General features: G+C 43.8%; 1 protein-coding gene across 1 annotated transcript; it reads left to right on the forward strand.

Moving 5' to 3' along the window:
• The first annotated feature begins 1,873 nt into the window (after window positions 1-1,873).
• On the forward strand, window positions 1,874-14,935 carry LOC129408293 (sterile alpha motif domain-containing protein 3-like). The gene is made up of 5 exons (XM_055151460.1): window positions 1,874-2,090; window positions 6,615-7,741; window positions 9,082-9,237; window positions 9,790-9,888; window positions 14,276-14,935. The coding sequence occupies exons 1-5, from the start codon at window positions 1,916-1,918 to the stop codon at window positions 14,603-14,605; spliced, it is 1,887 nt and encodes a 628-aa protein (XP_055007435.1). The 5' UTR covers window positions 1,874-1,915; the 3' UTR covers window positions 14,606-14,935.
• The last annotated feature ends 1,515 nt before the right edge of the window (window positions 14,936-16,450 follow it).

Here is a 16,450-nt window from a genome sequence, read left to right on the forward strand (position 1 = left end):
TTTTTGTGTTTTTATATATAATGTGATGTGTGAGCTACTGTGTCCAAGTCTAAGTCTATAAACACTTTGATTAGCAAGAAAATCATCATAAAAATCTTAATATCTCGTTTTAATTAGCTATTTAAACCGTGTTCAGCGTGATCAGACTGAACTTAGATTTATGAACTGCATGGACTCGTGTTATGTCATAAGATGGCGCTAACTCGCTCCTGTTGCGTAAAGTCAACTCAAAAATCCCGGAAACAGCGGATGAGCGGGAGGTGTTCCAGATTGTCTGGAGATCGGTTTATCTGGTGAAGGGGCGGAGCCACATCTGGAAGCGCGAGGAGGGGGGCGTGTCCATTTACTCTCACAGACACAGACACAAACCCGCAGGAGCTTCTATTGTCGCGTTAAACGTTTGTATTATTTCCACTGAAAAATAATCCACGTTTCCCGCACGTGTTTCCATAAAGACCAGGCGTTTGACTCTGCAAATAAAAATGGTCAAGCAGCTTTAGGGTGACCATATTTCCGTTTATGAAAACCCGGACACCTTCCCGGGGACAGGGCCTCGACACTGAGCTCCTCTCACCTCACAGCCTGTGCACATGGCACCACACTTGACCCGACCGGGACTGAAAACGGAGAATTTCTTGTACAAGTCATAGTTAAATGTGCATTTGTGCTTCGGCGTGTTGAAGGCTGAGACTTTTTGTGTCTCGCTTCTTCTGAGTGCAGAGAGCTACGAGAGACGCTCAATTTAATGGCCCAATGAAAGGAAATGAAAACCATTTGCATCACTTTATCAAAAAAAAAACAAAACAAAACAAAACAAAAAAACAATGAACAGCCAGGACAGGACGTGAAAAACGGACGTTTGGTCAAGCACAAAATGCTGTCCGTGTCTTGTATGTCTGTCTGTATGTCTGTATGTATTGTCATGTTATGTATGTATGTATGTATGTATGTATGTATGTATGTATGTATGTATGTATGTATGTATGTATGTATGTATGTATGTATGTATGTATGTATGTATGTATGTATGTATGTATGTATGTATGTATGTATGTATGTCTGTATGTATGTATGTCTGTATGTATGTATGTATGTATGTATGTATGTCTGTATGTCTATGTATGTATGTATGTATGTATGTATGTTTTTGTGTATGTATATATATTTATGTTATGTATGTGGGCCCGGTCAAGCAGAAGTAAACAGCAAGGTCAAAAAATCAAGTTAATTCATCTGATATAAAAATGTATTGAACAGATACATATGTGCTCTAGTTTATGAAACTGTTGACCTTTTTTCTGTACCGTTTTTGGTTCTAAAGTTACATATGTTTTAAACAGACCATGTATGAAACATGGAACAAAAATTATTTCCCAAATTTCAAAGACCTGAAAATCATGTAAATAAATGGATGTATTTCATCATATCTTGTGTTATTCCATCTTTGAACTGTTGATGAAGGTACATGATTTAAAAAAAAAAAAATGTATTTAAAATGATAAAAATTTGCTTGGAAGGACTGACATATTTTATAGAAATAGTTTCCTTTCATTTTGAAGTAATATTAAAGTATTCGGAAGAAAAAAGCGACAAATTATGTAAAATCCTGCACCTTCTACTTGTTTGCACAATTTTCCCTCCGTTACTTTTCCCTCCGTTACCATGACCTTTCTTAATAAAAAATCTCATTACTCAAAAAGTAAAAAGTTTTTCAACCTAATCTTGTACCATATGTACCTCCTCCTCCCTCCTCCCTCCTCCACGCGCTCCAGATGTGGCTCCGCCTTTCCCAGCCAAAACGATCTCCAGACGATCCGGAACAGAGGCGCTCGGGAGACACGTGCCTGGAGCCTCTTTTTTTTTTTTTTTTTTTTTTTCCCCTCTTTCCCCTACGCGTTTCCCGACCCCCGCAAACATGAACACGCTGCAAACTCTCAAGACGTTTATCCACCAGAAACTCGCGGGAGCCGTGGACGAGATCCTGGGGCTGGTGGAGACGACCGTGCAGAACTACGAGGAGGAAATCCAGCGGCAGAAGCGGATCATAGAGCTGGAGAGGGCTCAGAGCATGGTTCATAACAATAACACAGGTACGGTCGTGAGGACACGTGGTGCACGCGCCAGGTTACATTGGGTTAAATTTGCACATTTGATAATTAAAAACATTTCAAGATTGCACTGGGAACAGAAGACGTCCCCTTTTTCCCCACTTTTGAGCCATTTTTATCCAATTTTTACACCCAAAACCAGTGATTTGATCCCAGTTTCGTACAAGAAATGACCAATTTGATCTAAACCAGGACTAAACTGAGACTAAACCAGGTCTAAAACAAGAACTAAATCAAAACTATCAACATTTTTGGACTAATCTGATCTACGCCAACAGTAAAAACGAGCATAATTGTCATTTGTTTAGTCCTGTTTTTAGTCCTGTTTTTAGTCCTGGTTTTAGTCCTGGTTTTAGTCCTGGTTTTACAAAACTATCACAATTTTTTGATATTGATATTTTTTGACAGGACAATTAGTCCTGTTATAGTCCTGGTTTAGTCCTGTTTTTGTCTTGTTTTAGTCCTGGTTTTAATCCTGGTTTAGTCTTGTTTTTAGTTCTGTTTTTAGTTCTGTTATTAGTCCTGTTATAGTCCTGGTTTAGTCCTGGTTTTAGTCCTGTTTTAGTCCTGTTTAGTCCTGTTTTTGTCTTGTTTTAGTCCTGGTTTTAATCCTGGTTTAGTCTTGTTTTTAGTTCTGTTTTTAGTTTAGTTCCTGTTATTAGTCCTGTTTTTAGTCCTGGTTTTAGTCCTGTTTTTAGTCCTGGTTTAGTCCTTGTTTTAGTCCTGGTTTTTAGTCCTGATTTAGTTTTAGTCCTGTTTTTAGTCCTTGTTTTAGTCCTGTTTTTAGTCCTTGTTTTAGTCCTGGTTTTAGTCCTGTTTTTAGTCCTGGTTTTACAAAACTATCAACATTTTTTGACTAATCTGATCCCTGCCAACAGTAAAAACGGGCATAATTGTCATTTGTTTAGCCAAAATACAGCAAAATAAAGCAACTACGTGCAGAACTACGAAGAGGTTCACATTTCCAATTAAACGCGACTTGTATTCGATCCCCAGTGTGAACGTTAAACGGCCCAAAAGTGTCCCACATGTGACACTGGAGACACGACGACGTCAACCGCAGCGAGCGTCTCTGTGTTTACAGAAGTTGTCCAAACATGGACGCAGCATCGAGCACCTGGAGATTTTAAAGTTCCTCTCGTACCGGAGCCAGAACATGAACAACTTACTTGTTTTAAGGAGGAGATTGAGAAGGAGAAGGACGAGGTTTTTGGTCGTGGTGTTTTGTGGTTCAGTCCGTTGAAAGGAACGTGTGGATGTGGAGACGGAGCCAAGAGTGGTGAGTGGTGATGTGCTTCGCTTCAGTGACACAGAGTTCATTAACAATTTTCGCCTACTTCAGCACAGAATAGTGACGTTTGTGTCTTGTTGATAACGTGTAGGTGGATGAATGCACTTTGGACCGTTCAGACTGAAGTCACATGTCAAAAGATCAGATATGTATCAGTTTCAGGAGCACATATCCAAGTGTCCTGGGTCACATTTGAAAAAATCGGATCTGTGTGGTTCAGACTGTCATTAAAAGATCAGATACAGGAACATAGAAGCCAAAAAATCAGATTTGGGTCACTTCAGGTGCAGTCTGAACGCAGCCTTAGTCACTCTGGATTATAAGACGCACTGTCATTAAATGGTCTATTTTCGTAACTTTTTTCACAAATAAATGGCGTGGGACTTTAAAGGAAACACAACAGTGTGATGGGTGAGTGGTTTTGTTTGTTTGTTCGTTCACGGTGACTCTGGGCTTTGTTCAGTTGTGGCGTGTAGGGAGGTGCTGTCTGGGACCAACGGATTGTCGGCGTGTTCGCAGTGACTCAGTTGTTCAGTCGTGTCTAGAAGCGGCACGTCGCGCTCCCTTTTTCGGTTCGTTCCTCCGTTCCGTTCCTCGTCGGCGTGGAGTGATGAGTGTGTCTGTGTCTGCTCCGTGTGTGTTTGCTGTTTTGTAGTTTACTGAAGTCGTGCTGGGACACCTGAGTGGATTCGTGTATGGGGCGCTCTGGATTGTGGCGCGCACTCGTTTTCTGATGGGGTTGGAGGCTTAAGAGTGAGTCTAATAGGCGAGTTTCATTGTTGACAAAAGCGCGCGTTGCATGCTGGGAATTATTTTGGTCGGTGGCAAGAAACACTAATTCAACATGACGGACGGAGCGAGAAAGCACGTAAAGGGTATTGATCCTGGTTATTTATCCACTCTAACGGCAGAGGACCCAAGACCATTTGACCAGAAATTGGTCATAAGCATCGATGGAGCCAAATCACCCTTTTCAACCCCGACAAAAGTTGGACCAAACCAAATTTCTGGTCAGAATCTCCAACTACCTGGACAAATATTCACTTGGGCGATATCCACAATGACTTGGTGGAAACTCCTGGGCCATTCACAGCAGAAAAGATGAAAACCTCCAAGAGTCTCGATGTGTTGTTGAACTTGTTGGAGTCCACGGTTTGTTAGGATCTTCTACGTTTGTTCTGCAGATGTTTGAAAGTCGTTTAATTCACCGTTAGTGGTTCTTTTCACTCAGAATACGAAAAAGACATTTTCCTTCTTCCGTGCTTCTATTTGTGCATCCGATAATGCAGCAGGAATTTACCATTATCGAGGATAAATACGCGAGGTTACGCACTGTGTTTGACGCTACCATGTTTCTTGCCTCTGACCAAAATATTTCCCAGCAGCAACGCGGGCTTTTAATAACAATGACGTTAGCTGAAACTCGCCTATAGAAAATACGGTACTTAAAGTGAGTAATGTAATCTGAATACTTTGGATTACCTGATTTGCTGTAGAGAAGCAAAAACTAGGAAATCTTAACATAAGAAGTTTTGTCTGCTGAAAGAAAATAAAAAGTCCAGTCTTTACTTAACCAAATTAAAAATATTATTGATAGAGAAATTATTTTTACATGAGATCACTGCTGCCTTAAATTGTCATATTGTTTATTAAAAAACTCACTTTCAGTACAAACATAAAGGCGCCAGCGCAGTAAAAATCTGTAATATTTGATGTTTTTTTATTAAAAATGATGCAGAATCAGGTTATTAACAGTGTGGTGCATGGGAGCAGACACGGTCCGTACAGCATGGTTTAGTCCGGTTAAATCCTGGTTTAGTCTGGTTAAGTCCTGGTTAAGTCCTGGTTTAGATTCCAGCAATGAATGGAATTACCAAAATAAAAATAAAAATCAAAATGGGAAACAGCCCAAAATGTGAAAACAGGAAAATCCTGCCGTCTAATCCATTTATTTCAATAAAGTAACTGTAATCCAATTACCACTCACTGAAACAGTAACTGTAACTGAATACAGTTACTCATCATTTGTACTCTGATTACGTAACTCTGGTACATGTAATCTGTTACTCCACAACACGGACTATAAATTGCACTTTTCTTGGCCACTGATTTTATAAAATAAATTTTCCCCAAAAAGTGCGACTTAATAGTCCGGTGTGACTTATAGTCTGAAAAATACGGTACTAACCCTCTAACAGAAATACAATCACACAAAAAGTCCCTTAGATTATATACTGACCCACACGTGAGACAAGAATGGACAACGTTAAACATCTTAGACATCATGTATGTTGCTGTGTGTATCGTGACCAAACAGGTGTGTACATGTGTCTCTGCATCAGAAGGAGCGAGACACAAACAGTGGGTCAGTCTGTAACGAACCGAAGCACAAATGTGTATTTAACAATGATTTGTACAAGAAAATCCACACTTTCTGTTGCGTTCGGGACAAGTGTGAGTCCATGTGCACAGTGTATAAAGCAGCACATATGTTTCTGTGTCCAGTGGGAAAAAGTTTTTCCAGGTGAGAGTCGCTCAATGTGGATGACGAGTCCCCACCTCCCTCCCCCCGTACGGTGTCCTGGTTTTGACAAACACAAATCTGGTCACACTAACCTGTATTCACCTGAGTCATGTCTTTTAATCCAACAGAAGTTGAACCACATCAGCGACACAAGAGCTGGTAGTTTTATCTTCGCTGAGTTTATGTAAATTAGTGATGTGGTTTTAAGTTTAGTTTCTGTGAGAGTTGAACAAAACTGAATTAAACACATTATAATGTCAAACGGGCTGATGTGGCTCTAGAGTCGTTACAGTTTATATGTTGTAAAGTTGAATTTATTTATGCAGATTAGTAGTGCAGATAGTAATAATAATGATGATCATTTTAATATAAAAACGTTAATGATTAATCGATAATCGATCGTTAATTCTTCCGACGATCGATTAAGAAAATTTAATCGAATGCCCATCCCTAATCGAAACACAGACGAACCGAAGGACCAACTGAGGGCCGTGATACACTGGTGGTTCACACAATTGACACATTTGACACATTTGCCTGTAGTTCTGGGACAGGAGAAACAGGACTCAACACTGGGACTGTCCCGGTCGCCCTCGTCCAGTTGTAATCAGGGTAATAATGATATTAAGGTGGAATAACACAACATTTCAGTTTTCACATTACTGCTGTGTGTGTTTGTGTCTGTCCTCAGATTGTCCACAAGCCGTGAGGTTCCGCGTGATCGTCGGCGAAGACATCAGAAAGATCACGTTCAAAAACGGGCTGCCATTTTGCGTGAACGACTTTGCGGAGGTGCTGAGACAGGCCTTTTCTCTCGACGACCACATCCGTCTGTACTACAAAGACTCCGACTTCGACGACTTCTTCACGTTGACCTCCACGCAAGACCTGAGGGACAAGGACACGCTCAAAGTGGTGCAGCTCTCAAGGACTCACGAACGAACAAGTACTACGCCAACGCAAAACCTCACTCCTACTATATCGGAAATTCACAGTTTAAGTGAGATCCCGGCCTTGGAGATGCCGGACTTTTCGTCTGTTGGAGAAACGCAGCAGCTAAACTCCGGGGAACATCTGGATATGAACTTGGATTTCGCGTCTGTAGCTTCTGAAGACGCTGTTCCCTCAAATCTCCCGACCTCTACCGAACCGCAGAACAGACCGAACGGAGGGTCTTCCACATTTCGTAAGTTGTGGCCCGCTGTTTTTGAAATCCCGACTTTTTCCTTGACCACAGAGCTCATTTTGCAACAAGCCAGTGAGAGGTTTCGCAAAGACGGAACTCTGATCTCGCCTGAACAGTTAAAGTCTGTGAAATCGGACATTTTGCAGCGGCTTGTAGAGAGGATGTACATGTACACGGCGTATCCCCAAAACCAGCAGAGGGACATCGTGTGCCAGGAGCTGATCAAACAGCACCCGTATTTAAGGGACAGGGGGTCGCTGAGTGGCTTTAAAGAGTGGTCCGTGAGTTTAAAGTACAAGTTCGGTAATTACAGATCTAAACTCCGAAACACGGGCACTCAGGAGCTGCTCGTGAACTCGCTCAAACAAAATCGGGGCAGGTTTCCGTCGCAGGCGAAGAAGCCGAGGAAGTCCGAGGTGAACTTCCTGCCGCCGTTTCCGGAGGGAGAGACGGAGCAGAGCCTGGAGGAGCTGAGGAGGAGGCTGGTGGAGCTGAACCAGAGCAGAGACTGGGCCCAGGTGCAGGAGCTGATGGAGCGCACCTACAGCTACAGACGGCAGGAGGTGGTGGTGAGGGAGCTGACCGTGGTGGAGGTCCAGGAGAGGTGGCCCGCGCTCTTCAGTCCAGTGCAGGTCAGAAAACCAGGAGAGACTCAATATTACACTTAGAATATGACGTGTTATTAACCCAGTGCTGTTTTACACAAACTACAGACACTGTTTACTACATCAGGGGTCTCCTACCTGTAGCTCTCCAGCCCCGTCCAAGCAGCTCGCCAAGGGAGTTCTGAATTATACGTATAGTGCTGAATAACTCAAATTTGGTAAATGAAATTTCATTAATGAAAGCGTGAGCTTGATGGGGGCTCGGTGCAGCGTCGGCAGTGATGCAGTCGCTGTATTGGACCGTTGTGGTGAAGATGGAGCTGAGCTGAAAGGCGTCAGTCTACGTTCCTCCCCTCACCTCTGGTCATGAGCTCTGGGTAATGACCAAAAGAATGAGATTGTGGATACAAGCCGCTGAAATGAGTTTCCTCCGCAGGGCGTCTGGGCGCTCCCTTAGAGATAAGGTGAGGAGCTCAGTCACACGGGAGGAGCTCGGAGTAGAGCTGCTGCTCTTCCACGCAGAGGAGCAGCTGAGGGGAGGGCATCTGTTCCAGATGCCTCCTGGGCACCTTCCTCAGGAGGTGTTCCGGGCATGGAGGCCCCAGGAATGTCTCTGGGCTGGCCTGGGAACGCCTCGGAGTCCCCCCGAAGGAGCTGGAGGAAGCGTCCAGGGTGAAGGAAGTCTGGGAGTCCCTGCTTAGACTGCTGCCCCCGCAGCCTGGCCCCAGATAAGTGGAATCCTCCATGGTTTTCCCGATCTTCTCCCAGCTCAGAGTTTTTGCCTCTGCGACCGCACAGGCTGCAGTGCGTTTGGCCCGTCAGTACCCGTCAGCTGCCTCAGGAGTCCCACGAGCCAACGACGCCTGATAGGACTCCTTCTTCAGCCTGACAGCTTCCCTTACTTACGGTGTCCACCACCGGGTTCGCTGACCTTATGCCCACAGCTACGAGCGGCCACATCAACAATAGAGGCCGAGAACGAAGCCCACTTGGACTCCATGTCCCCAGCCTCCCCTGGAATCTGGGAGAAGGAGGTGAGAGTTGATATTCCCTCTGACAGAGGCTCTGCCAGACGTTCCCAACGGCTTCCTCCTCCGCCAGTGAACCCAACTCACCACCAGGTGGTGATCGGTTGACAGCTCTGCCCCTCTCTTCACCCGACTGTCCAAGACACGCGGCCGGAGGTCAGATGACACGATGACAAAGTCGATCATCGACCTCCGGCCTAGGCCGTCCTGGTGCCACGTGCACTGATGGACACCATGAGAGACCTGACCCCGACCCCAAGGCGCAGGGACGCGACCCTCTCGTTCACCGGGGTGAACTCCACAAATGAGCAGCTCTCATTTTTGTGTTGTTCTTCACAGATCAATGAAGAGTTCAGACGGTGCACCACAGTCCCTCTGCAGTCCAGCTTCATGTCAAACCTGGACAAGTACATCCCCAAACTGCTGACCCTCTTCAGCTCTGTAGGGGGCGCTCTCGGAGAACGCCTCAAGTCACAGTGGCTCGAACTGGTGCAGGTGACGCTCAGATCATTTCACATTTATAATCTTTATATTACACAAAACTGACTCCTGTGAGTTTTAAATCATGTTCTAATCAGGGTTCCCAGGGTCATGGAAATCCTGGAAAAGTCATGGAAATTGAACTTGAACACAAGTTCTCATTAGACTATTATAATCATTTCTGAACGTCTGCGCCTTTTGTTTAAAAGAGACGAGAATAAATGCATTGACAGGATTTTGAACGTTAAAAAACTATAATCCCAAACCATAAAGTGAGTGGAAAGAGTTCACATTTCATATTTAATCCTAAAAGTCTGATCAGTTCTACACATGTAGGTGCTGTAAAGTCATGGAAAATTCACTTTATCAGTGGAAAAGTTTATCAGTGAAAAAGAGTGGGGACCCTGAATAATGTTGATGCTGCTACTCCAACAATTAGACGTCGTTGTTAAAATAGCGGTGTGTCGGAATAGCAGATTATAACCCAACATTAGAACATAAAAAACGGTGTGAAATGTGCCGTTTAAACAGACAGATGTGCTTGAGTGCGGCTGTTCTCTGCTCCAGGACACTGCAGCCTCTGTGGTGAAGAGGAGAGACGTGGTTCTGAGGTGTCTGATCGAGTACATCGGAGACAGTGTGACCGACCTGGTGTCTGACTTCTCTGTGAGTGTCTGTGTCTGTGTCTGTGTCTGTATCTGTGTCTGTGTCTGTTGTCTGTGTCTGTGTCTGTATCTGTGTCTGTATCTGTGTCTCTGTGTCTGTATCTGTGTCTGTGTCTGTATCTGTATCTGTATCTGTGTCTGTGTCTGTATCTGTATCTGTGTCTGTATCTGTGTCTGTGTCTGTATCTGTGTCTGTGTCTTGTCTATGTCTGTATGTCTGTGTCTGTCTGTGTCTGTCTATGTCTGTGTCTGTGTCTATGTCTGTATCTATGTCTGTGTCTGTATCTGTGTCTGTGTCTGTATCTGTGTCTGTATCTGTGTCTGTGTCTGTCTGTATGTCTGTGTCTTGTGTCTGTGTCTTGTCTGTGTCTGTATCTGTATCTGTGTCTGTGTCTGTATCTGTATCTGTGTATCTGTGTCTGTCTGTCTGTCTGTGTCTGTATCTGTGTCTGTGTCTGTATCTGTGTCTGTATCTGTGTCTGTGTCTGTGTCTGTGTCTGTGTCTGTCTGTGTCTGTGTATCTGTGTCTGTATCTGTGTCTGTGTCTGTCTGTGTCTGTATCTTGTCTGTGTCTGTGTCTGTATCTGTGTCTGTGTCTGTGTTTGTCTCTGTATCTGTGTCTGTATCTGTGTCTGTATCTGTATCTGTGTCTGTATCTGTATCTGTGTCTGTATCTGTGTCTGTGTCTGTATCTGTGTCTGTATCTGTCTGTCTGTCTGTATCTGTATCTGTGTCTGTATCTGTATCTGTGTCTGTGTCTGTGTCTGTGTCTGTATCTGTATCTGTGTCTGTATCTGTGTCTGTATCTGTGTCTGTGTCTGTATCTGTGTCTGTCTGTATCTGTGTCTGTATCTGTGTCTGTATCTGTGTCTGTATCTGTGTCTGTATCTGTGTGTCTGTATCTGTGTCTGTATCTGATCTGTATCTGTGTCTGTCTTGTCTGTGTCTCTGTATCTGTCTGTATCTGTGTCTGTATCTGTCTGTATCTGTGTCTGTATCTGTATCTGTGTCTGTGTCTGTATCTGTGTCTGTGTCTGTATCTGTCTGTCTGTGTCTGTGTCTGTGTCTGTATCTGTGTCTGTATCTGTGTCTGTGTCTGTGTCTGTATCTGTGGCCACTTGTTTATGAGATGTTCAGACACAGAGAACAGGCTGGAAATACAAGAGGCTCTGTGGGGAAACTGGCCAAAGTGGTCCAAGTATTGCGGTTAAACCTTTTTTATCTTTTAAACTTTTTGAACAAGTTATGCGCGCTTTGGACGACTGTGACGCACTTTATTTTGGCATTTCGCAAAACGCACTTTACCGACAACAGTTCGTCCAAAACTCTGCAGCGCGACTTTTAACAGGAACCAAAAGGAGAGCGCACATCACCCCGATCCTCGCGTCTTTGCACTGGCTTCCTGTTCATTTCAGAATTGATTTGAAGATTTTATTGTTTGTTTTTTAAAGCTTTAAATGTTCTGGCCCCACGTTACGTCTCGGACTTCATCCAAATTTATAGCCCCGCACGCGCTCTGGGGTCTGAGGTCCAGCTCCGGCTCAGGGTGCTTAAGACGAGACTTAAAACCAGGAGGACAGGACCTTCTCTGTGGTCGGCCCTAAACTCTTGGAACGCTCTGGAACGCTCTGGAACGCTCTGGAACGCTCTGGAACGCTCTGGAATGCTCTGGAACGCTCTGGAACGCTCTGGAACGCTCTGGAACGCTCTGGAATGCTCTGCCCCTCCATGTTCGAACAGCCCCCACAGTGGAGAGTTTAAAGTCTCGTTTTAAGACCCACTTTTATTCTTTGGCTTTTAACACCGCGTGAGTTGTGTGCTCCTCTGTGTTTTTTTAAATTTATTTATTAATTTTTTATGTATTTTTATTGGTTTTATTTATTTATTTATTGCTATTCTGTGGTTTTGCTCTTAATTTATTTTACTGGTTTTATTATTTTAAGACTAGTGTGGTTATTTTAGTAGTTTATTTTATCTTTTTATTATTGTTGTTATTATTTTGTATTTGTGCAGCACTTTGGAAACTGTTTGTTTGTGAAATGTGCGACAGAAATAAAGTGGATTGGAACCTGATTGAAACCTGGTTTAGTCCTGGTTTCATTCTGGTTTCGTTCTGGTTTAGTCGTGGTTCAGTCCTGGTCCAGTCTTGGTCCAGTCCTTGTTCAGTCCTGGTTTAGTCCTGGTTTTAGACCTGGTTTTAGACCTGGTTTTAGACCTGGTTTTAGTCCTGGTTTAGTTCTGGTTTAGTTCAAGTTTAGTCCAGATTTAGTCCAGATTTAGTCCTGGTTTCGTTCTTTTTAGTCGTGGTCCAGTCTTGGTCCAATCCTTGTTCAGTCCTTGTTCAGTTTTGGTCCAGTCCAGGTTTAGTCCAGGTTTAGTCCAGGTTTAGTCCTGGTCCAGTCCTGGTCCAGTCCTGGTCCAGTCCTTGTTCAGTCCTGGTTTTAGTCCAGATTTAGTCCAGATTTAGTCCAGAGTTAGTCCTGGTTTAGTCCTGGTTTCGTTCTGGTTTAGTCGTCGTCCAGTCTTGGTCCAGTCCTTGTTCAGTCCTGGTTTAGACCTGGTTTAGTCCTGGTTTTAGACATGGTTTTAGACCTGGGTTTAGTCCTGGTTTAGACCTGGTTTAGTCCTGGTTTAGTCTGGGTTAGTCCTGGTTTAAATTGACCTTCCCAACATTTACATCTGATTTCTGTCAGGTCCAAGATTCTTCAGGGCAGAGTTTAGTCCTGTTTAGTCCTGGTTTAGTCCTGGTTTAGTCCTGGTTCAGTCCTGGTTTAGTCCTGGTTCAGTCCTTTAGTTTTTCCTGGTTTCAGTCCTGGTTTAGTCCTGGTTTAGTCCTGGTTCAGTCCTGGTTCAGTCCTGGTTTAGTCCTGGTTCAGTCCTGGTCCTTTCAGTCCTGGTTTAGTCCAGTCCTGGTTTAGTCCTGGTTTAGTCCTGGTTTAGTCCTGGTTCAGTTTATTCCTGGTTTCAGTCCTGGTTTAGTCCTGGTTCAGTCCTGGTTCAGTCCTGGTTCAGTCCTGGTTTAGTCCTGTTTAGTCCTGGTTCATTTCAGTCCTGGTTTAGTCCTGGTTCAGTCCTGTTCAGTCCTGGTTTAGTCCTGGTTTAGTCCTGGTCAGTCCTGGTTCAGTCCTGGTTCAGTCCTGGTTTAGTCCTGGTTCAGTCCTGGTTCAGTCCTGGTTTAGTCCTGGTTCAGTCCTGGTTTAGTCCTGGTTCAGTCCTGGTTTAGTCCTGGTTTAGTCCTGGTTCAGTCCTGGTTCAGTCCTGGTTTAGTCCTGGTTTCAGTCCTGGTTTAGTCCTGATTTATTCCTGGTTTTCCTGGTTTAGTCCTGGTTCAGTCCTGGTTTCAGTCCTGGTTTAGTCCTGGTTTAGTCCTGGTTCAGTCCTGGTTCAGTCCTGGTTCAGTCTGGTTTAGTCCTGGTTTAGTCCTGGTTTAGTCCTGGTTCAGTCCTGGTTTTAGTCCTGGTTTAGTCCTGGTTTAGTCCTTTCAGTCCTGGTTTAGTCCTGGTTTCAGTCCTGGTTCAGTCCTGGTTTAGTCCTGGTTCAGTCCTGGTTCAGTCCTGGTTTAGTCCTGGTTAGTCCTGGTTCATTCCTGGTTTAGTCCTGGATTTAGTCCTGGTTTAGTCCTGGTTCAGTCCTGGTTCAGTCCTGGTTTAGTCCTGGTTTAGTCCTGTTTAGTTCAGTTTCAGTCCTGGTTTAGTCCTGGTTCAGTCCTGGTTCAGTCCTGGTTTAGTCCTGGTTCAGTCCTGGTTTAGTCCTGTTTCCAGTCCTGTTTAGTCCTGGTTCAGTCCTGGTTTAGTCCTGGTTCAGTCCTGGTTTTCCTGGTTTAGTCCTGGTTCAGTCCTGTTTAGTCCTGGTTCAGTCCTGGTTTAGTCCTGGTTCAGTCCTGGTTTAGTCCTGGTTTAGTCCTGGGTTTAGTCCTGGTTTAGTCCTGGTTCAGTCCTGGTTTCAGTCCTGTTTAGTCCTGGTTTCCGGTTTAGTCCTGGTTCAGTCCTGGTTTCAGTCCTGGTTTAGTCCTGGTTCAGTCCTGGTTTAGTCCTGGTTCAGTCCTGGTTTAGTCCTGGTTCAGTCCTGGTTTAGTCCTGGTTCAGTCCTGGTTTAGTCCTGGTTTAGTCCTGGTTTAGTCCTGGTTTCAGTCCTTGGTTCAGTCCTGGTTCAGTCCTGGTTTCAGTCCTGGTTCAGTCCTGGTTCAGTCCTGGTTCAGTCCTGGTTTAGTCCTGGTTTAGTCCTGGTTTAGTCCTGGTTTAGTCCTGGTTTAGTCCTGGTTTAGTCCTGACTGTTGTGTGGTTCTGGAGTTGTTGTTGTTGTTGTTTTTTGTTGTTCTCATGAGGAGTTTAGATTCTGTCAGTGGTTTTGGATCGTCTCTCAGATCCTCACGGTGTCTCTGGTCTCAGGGCGTGTCGTCGTCGTCGTCGTCGTCGTCGTCGTTGTCGGAGCAGGAGGTCGTGGAGGAGCTGAGGAGCGAGCAGATGAAGGTCTTCGTGTTGCCCGACGCCGTGGGGGTGGTGCTGGACGGGGCGGTGGTGCTTCGCGGTCTGCCGTCGCTCTCGTCCGCCTGCTGCCTGCTCTTCGGCCTCCTCTACGCGCTCAACAAAGACTTTCCTCCTCACCTCTTCAAGACCTTGGAGCTGTTCCAGAAGCTCCTGGTGGGTCTGGACTCCATGCAGTCCCAGCCCAGCGTCAAACTCTTCAAGCTCAAGCACAAACTCATGGACATGGACTGAATTTAAAGCTGCACTGTGGGACTTTTTGGGATGTGCCGTCTGCTGGTCTCCATGGAGATGTTACTGCTCTGCTTTCAATGGTCCTGCACTGGGTTTGGGTACCTGCGAGTCCTGGTTTAGACCTGGTTTAGTCCTGGTTCAGTCCTGATTTAGACCTGGTTTAGTCCTGGTTTAGTCCTGATTTAGACCTGGTGGTTTATTTCTGGTTTAGATCTAGTTCAGTTCTGGTGTAGTCCTGGTTTAGACCTGGTTTAGACCTGATTCAGTCCTGGTGTCCTGATTTAGTTCTAGTTTAGTCCTGGTTCAATTCTGGTTTATTCCTGGTTTAGTCCTGGTTTAGTCCTGATTTAGACCTGGTTTAGTCCTGGTTTAGACCTGGTTTAGACCTGTTTAGACCTGGTTAGTTTAGTCCTGGTTTCCTGGTTTAGTCCTGGTTTAGTCCTGTTTAGTTTAGACCTGGTTTAGACCTGGTTTAGTTCCTGGTTTAGACCTGGTTTAGACCTGGGTTTAGTTTGACCTGTTTAGTCCTGGTTTAGACCTGGTTTAGTCCTGGTTTTGTTTAGTCCTGGTTTAGACCTGTTAGTTTACCTGGTTCTGGTTTAGTCCTGGTTTCCTGGTCCTGGTTATTCCTTTAGTCCTGGTTTAGTCCTGGTTTAGTCCTGGTTTAGACCTGGTTTAGACCTGGTTTAGTCCTGGTTAGTCCTGGTTTAACCTGGTCTTTAGTCCTGTTGTCCCTTTAGTCCTGTTTAGTCCTGGTTTAGACCTGGTTTAGTCCTGGTTTAGACCTGGTTTAGACTGGTTTAGACCTAGTTCATCCCTAGTTTAGTCCTGATTTAGTCTTGGTCTAGTTCTGGTTTTAGTCCAGGTTTAGTTCTGGTTTAGTCCAGATTTAGTACAGGTTTAGTTCTAGTTTCGTTCTGGTTTAGTCCTGGTTCAGAAATGGGTGTAATTCTTCTGGACGAGTTTAAACATGAACTTTGAACAGAATCACATTATAAATCTCAAATCTTTTTTTTTTTTTTTTTTATTTTCCCGAATTTTTCAGCCTTTATTACGAATGTATTTTAAGTTTAATTTTACCTGAAGATGGTAAAACATTTTGGTAATTTCTTTTTCTGTTGCTGGTTCACGTTTCTGTTTATTATTTCATCTTTAATCAGAAAGTTATCGAAGTACAACACTAAATGAAATGTTCAAAAACAAAATTATAAACTGTTTTTTAAGGTGATTTTCTTTACGTGACGACTTTATACTGTGTAAATAAAAAATAAAACTACAAAAAACTGTTCAAAACCTCCAAATAAAAACAATATTAGTTTTGTTTTCAAGCCTCTTTTTATTTGTTTTTAACATTATATCAAAACAGTGACACATTTTTAATTGTTTTTATTGATTTAAAATACATTCACAAACTTCAGATTTCAAGTTAATTCAGCAATCAGAAATTAGTTGTACGTGATTATTATTGTTATTAAAAGTTAGATAATATTACGCAAAATTGAGCTTCAAGCAAGTTACAATGTTGTTTCCTCCTCAAAAACAAACCTGGAGAATCTTTCGTTTTTCAAAATAAAACCAAAAATGAGAAAACGAAAAAAACAAAACAATTTTCTTCGTTATTTGTCTCCAAAACCAAAATGGAAAAACAGAAAATGATTTGTTTTTTCAGTTTTTGATTTTGTGTTTAAATGAAAAATGGAAAAAATGGATAAAAACTGCAATGTCGGACTAAATCAGGACTAAATCTGGGACTAAAACAGGACTAATACAGGTCCGGGAACAGACCGGAACCAGACCAAGACCAGGACTGAGACCAGGAACAGGACCAAGACTTAGTCCGGAACC

This window comes from Boleophthalmus pectinirostris, unplaced genomic scaffold (assembly GCF_026225935.1).
Source record: "Boleophthalmus pectinirostris isolate CB_2022bp ecotype Guang Dong unplaced genomic scaffold, ASM2622593v1 HiC_scaffold_16, whole genome shotgun sequence".
Classification (NCBI taxonomy): domain Eukaryota; kingdom Metazoa; phylum Chordata; class Actinopteri; order Gobiiformes; family Gobiidae; genus Boleophthalmus; species Boleophthalmus pectinirostris.

Coding starts and splice junctions, on each gene's coding strand:
- LOC129408293 (XM_055151460.1), top strand. CDS start 1,916: ATGAACACGCTGCAAACTCTCAAGACGTTTATCCACCAGAAACTCGCG. Junction 7,742..9,081: donor CGCTCTTCAGTCCAGTGCAG/GTCAGAAAACCA, acceptor TGTTCTTCACAG/ATCAATGAAGAGTTCAGACG. Junction 9,238..9,789: donor AGTGGCTCGAACTGGTGCAG/GTGACGCTCAGA, acceptor TCTCTGCTCCAG/GACACTGCAGCCTCTGTGGT.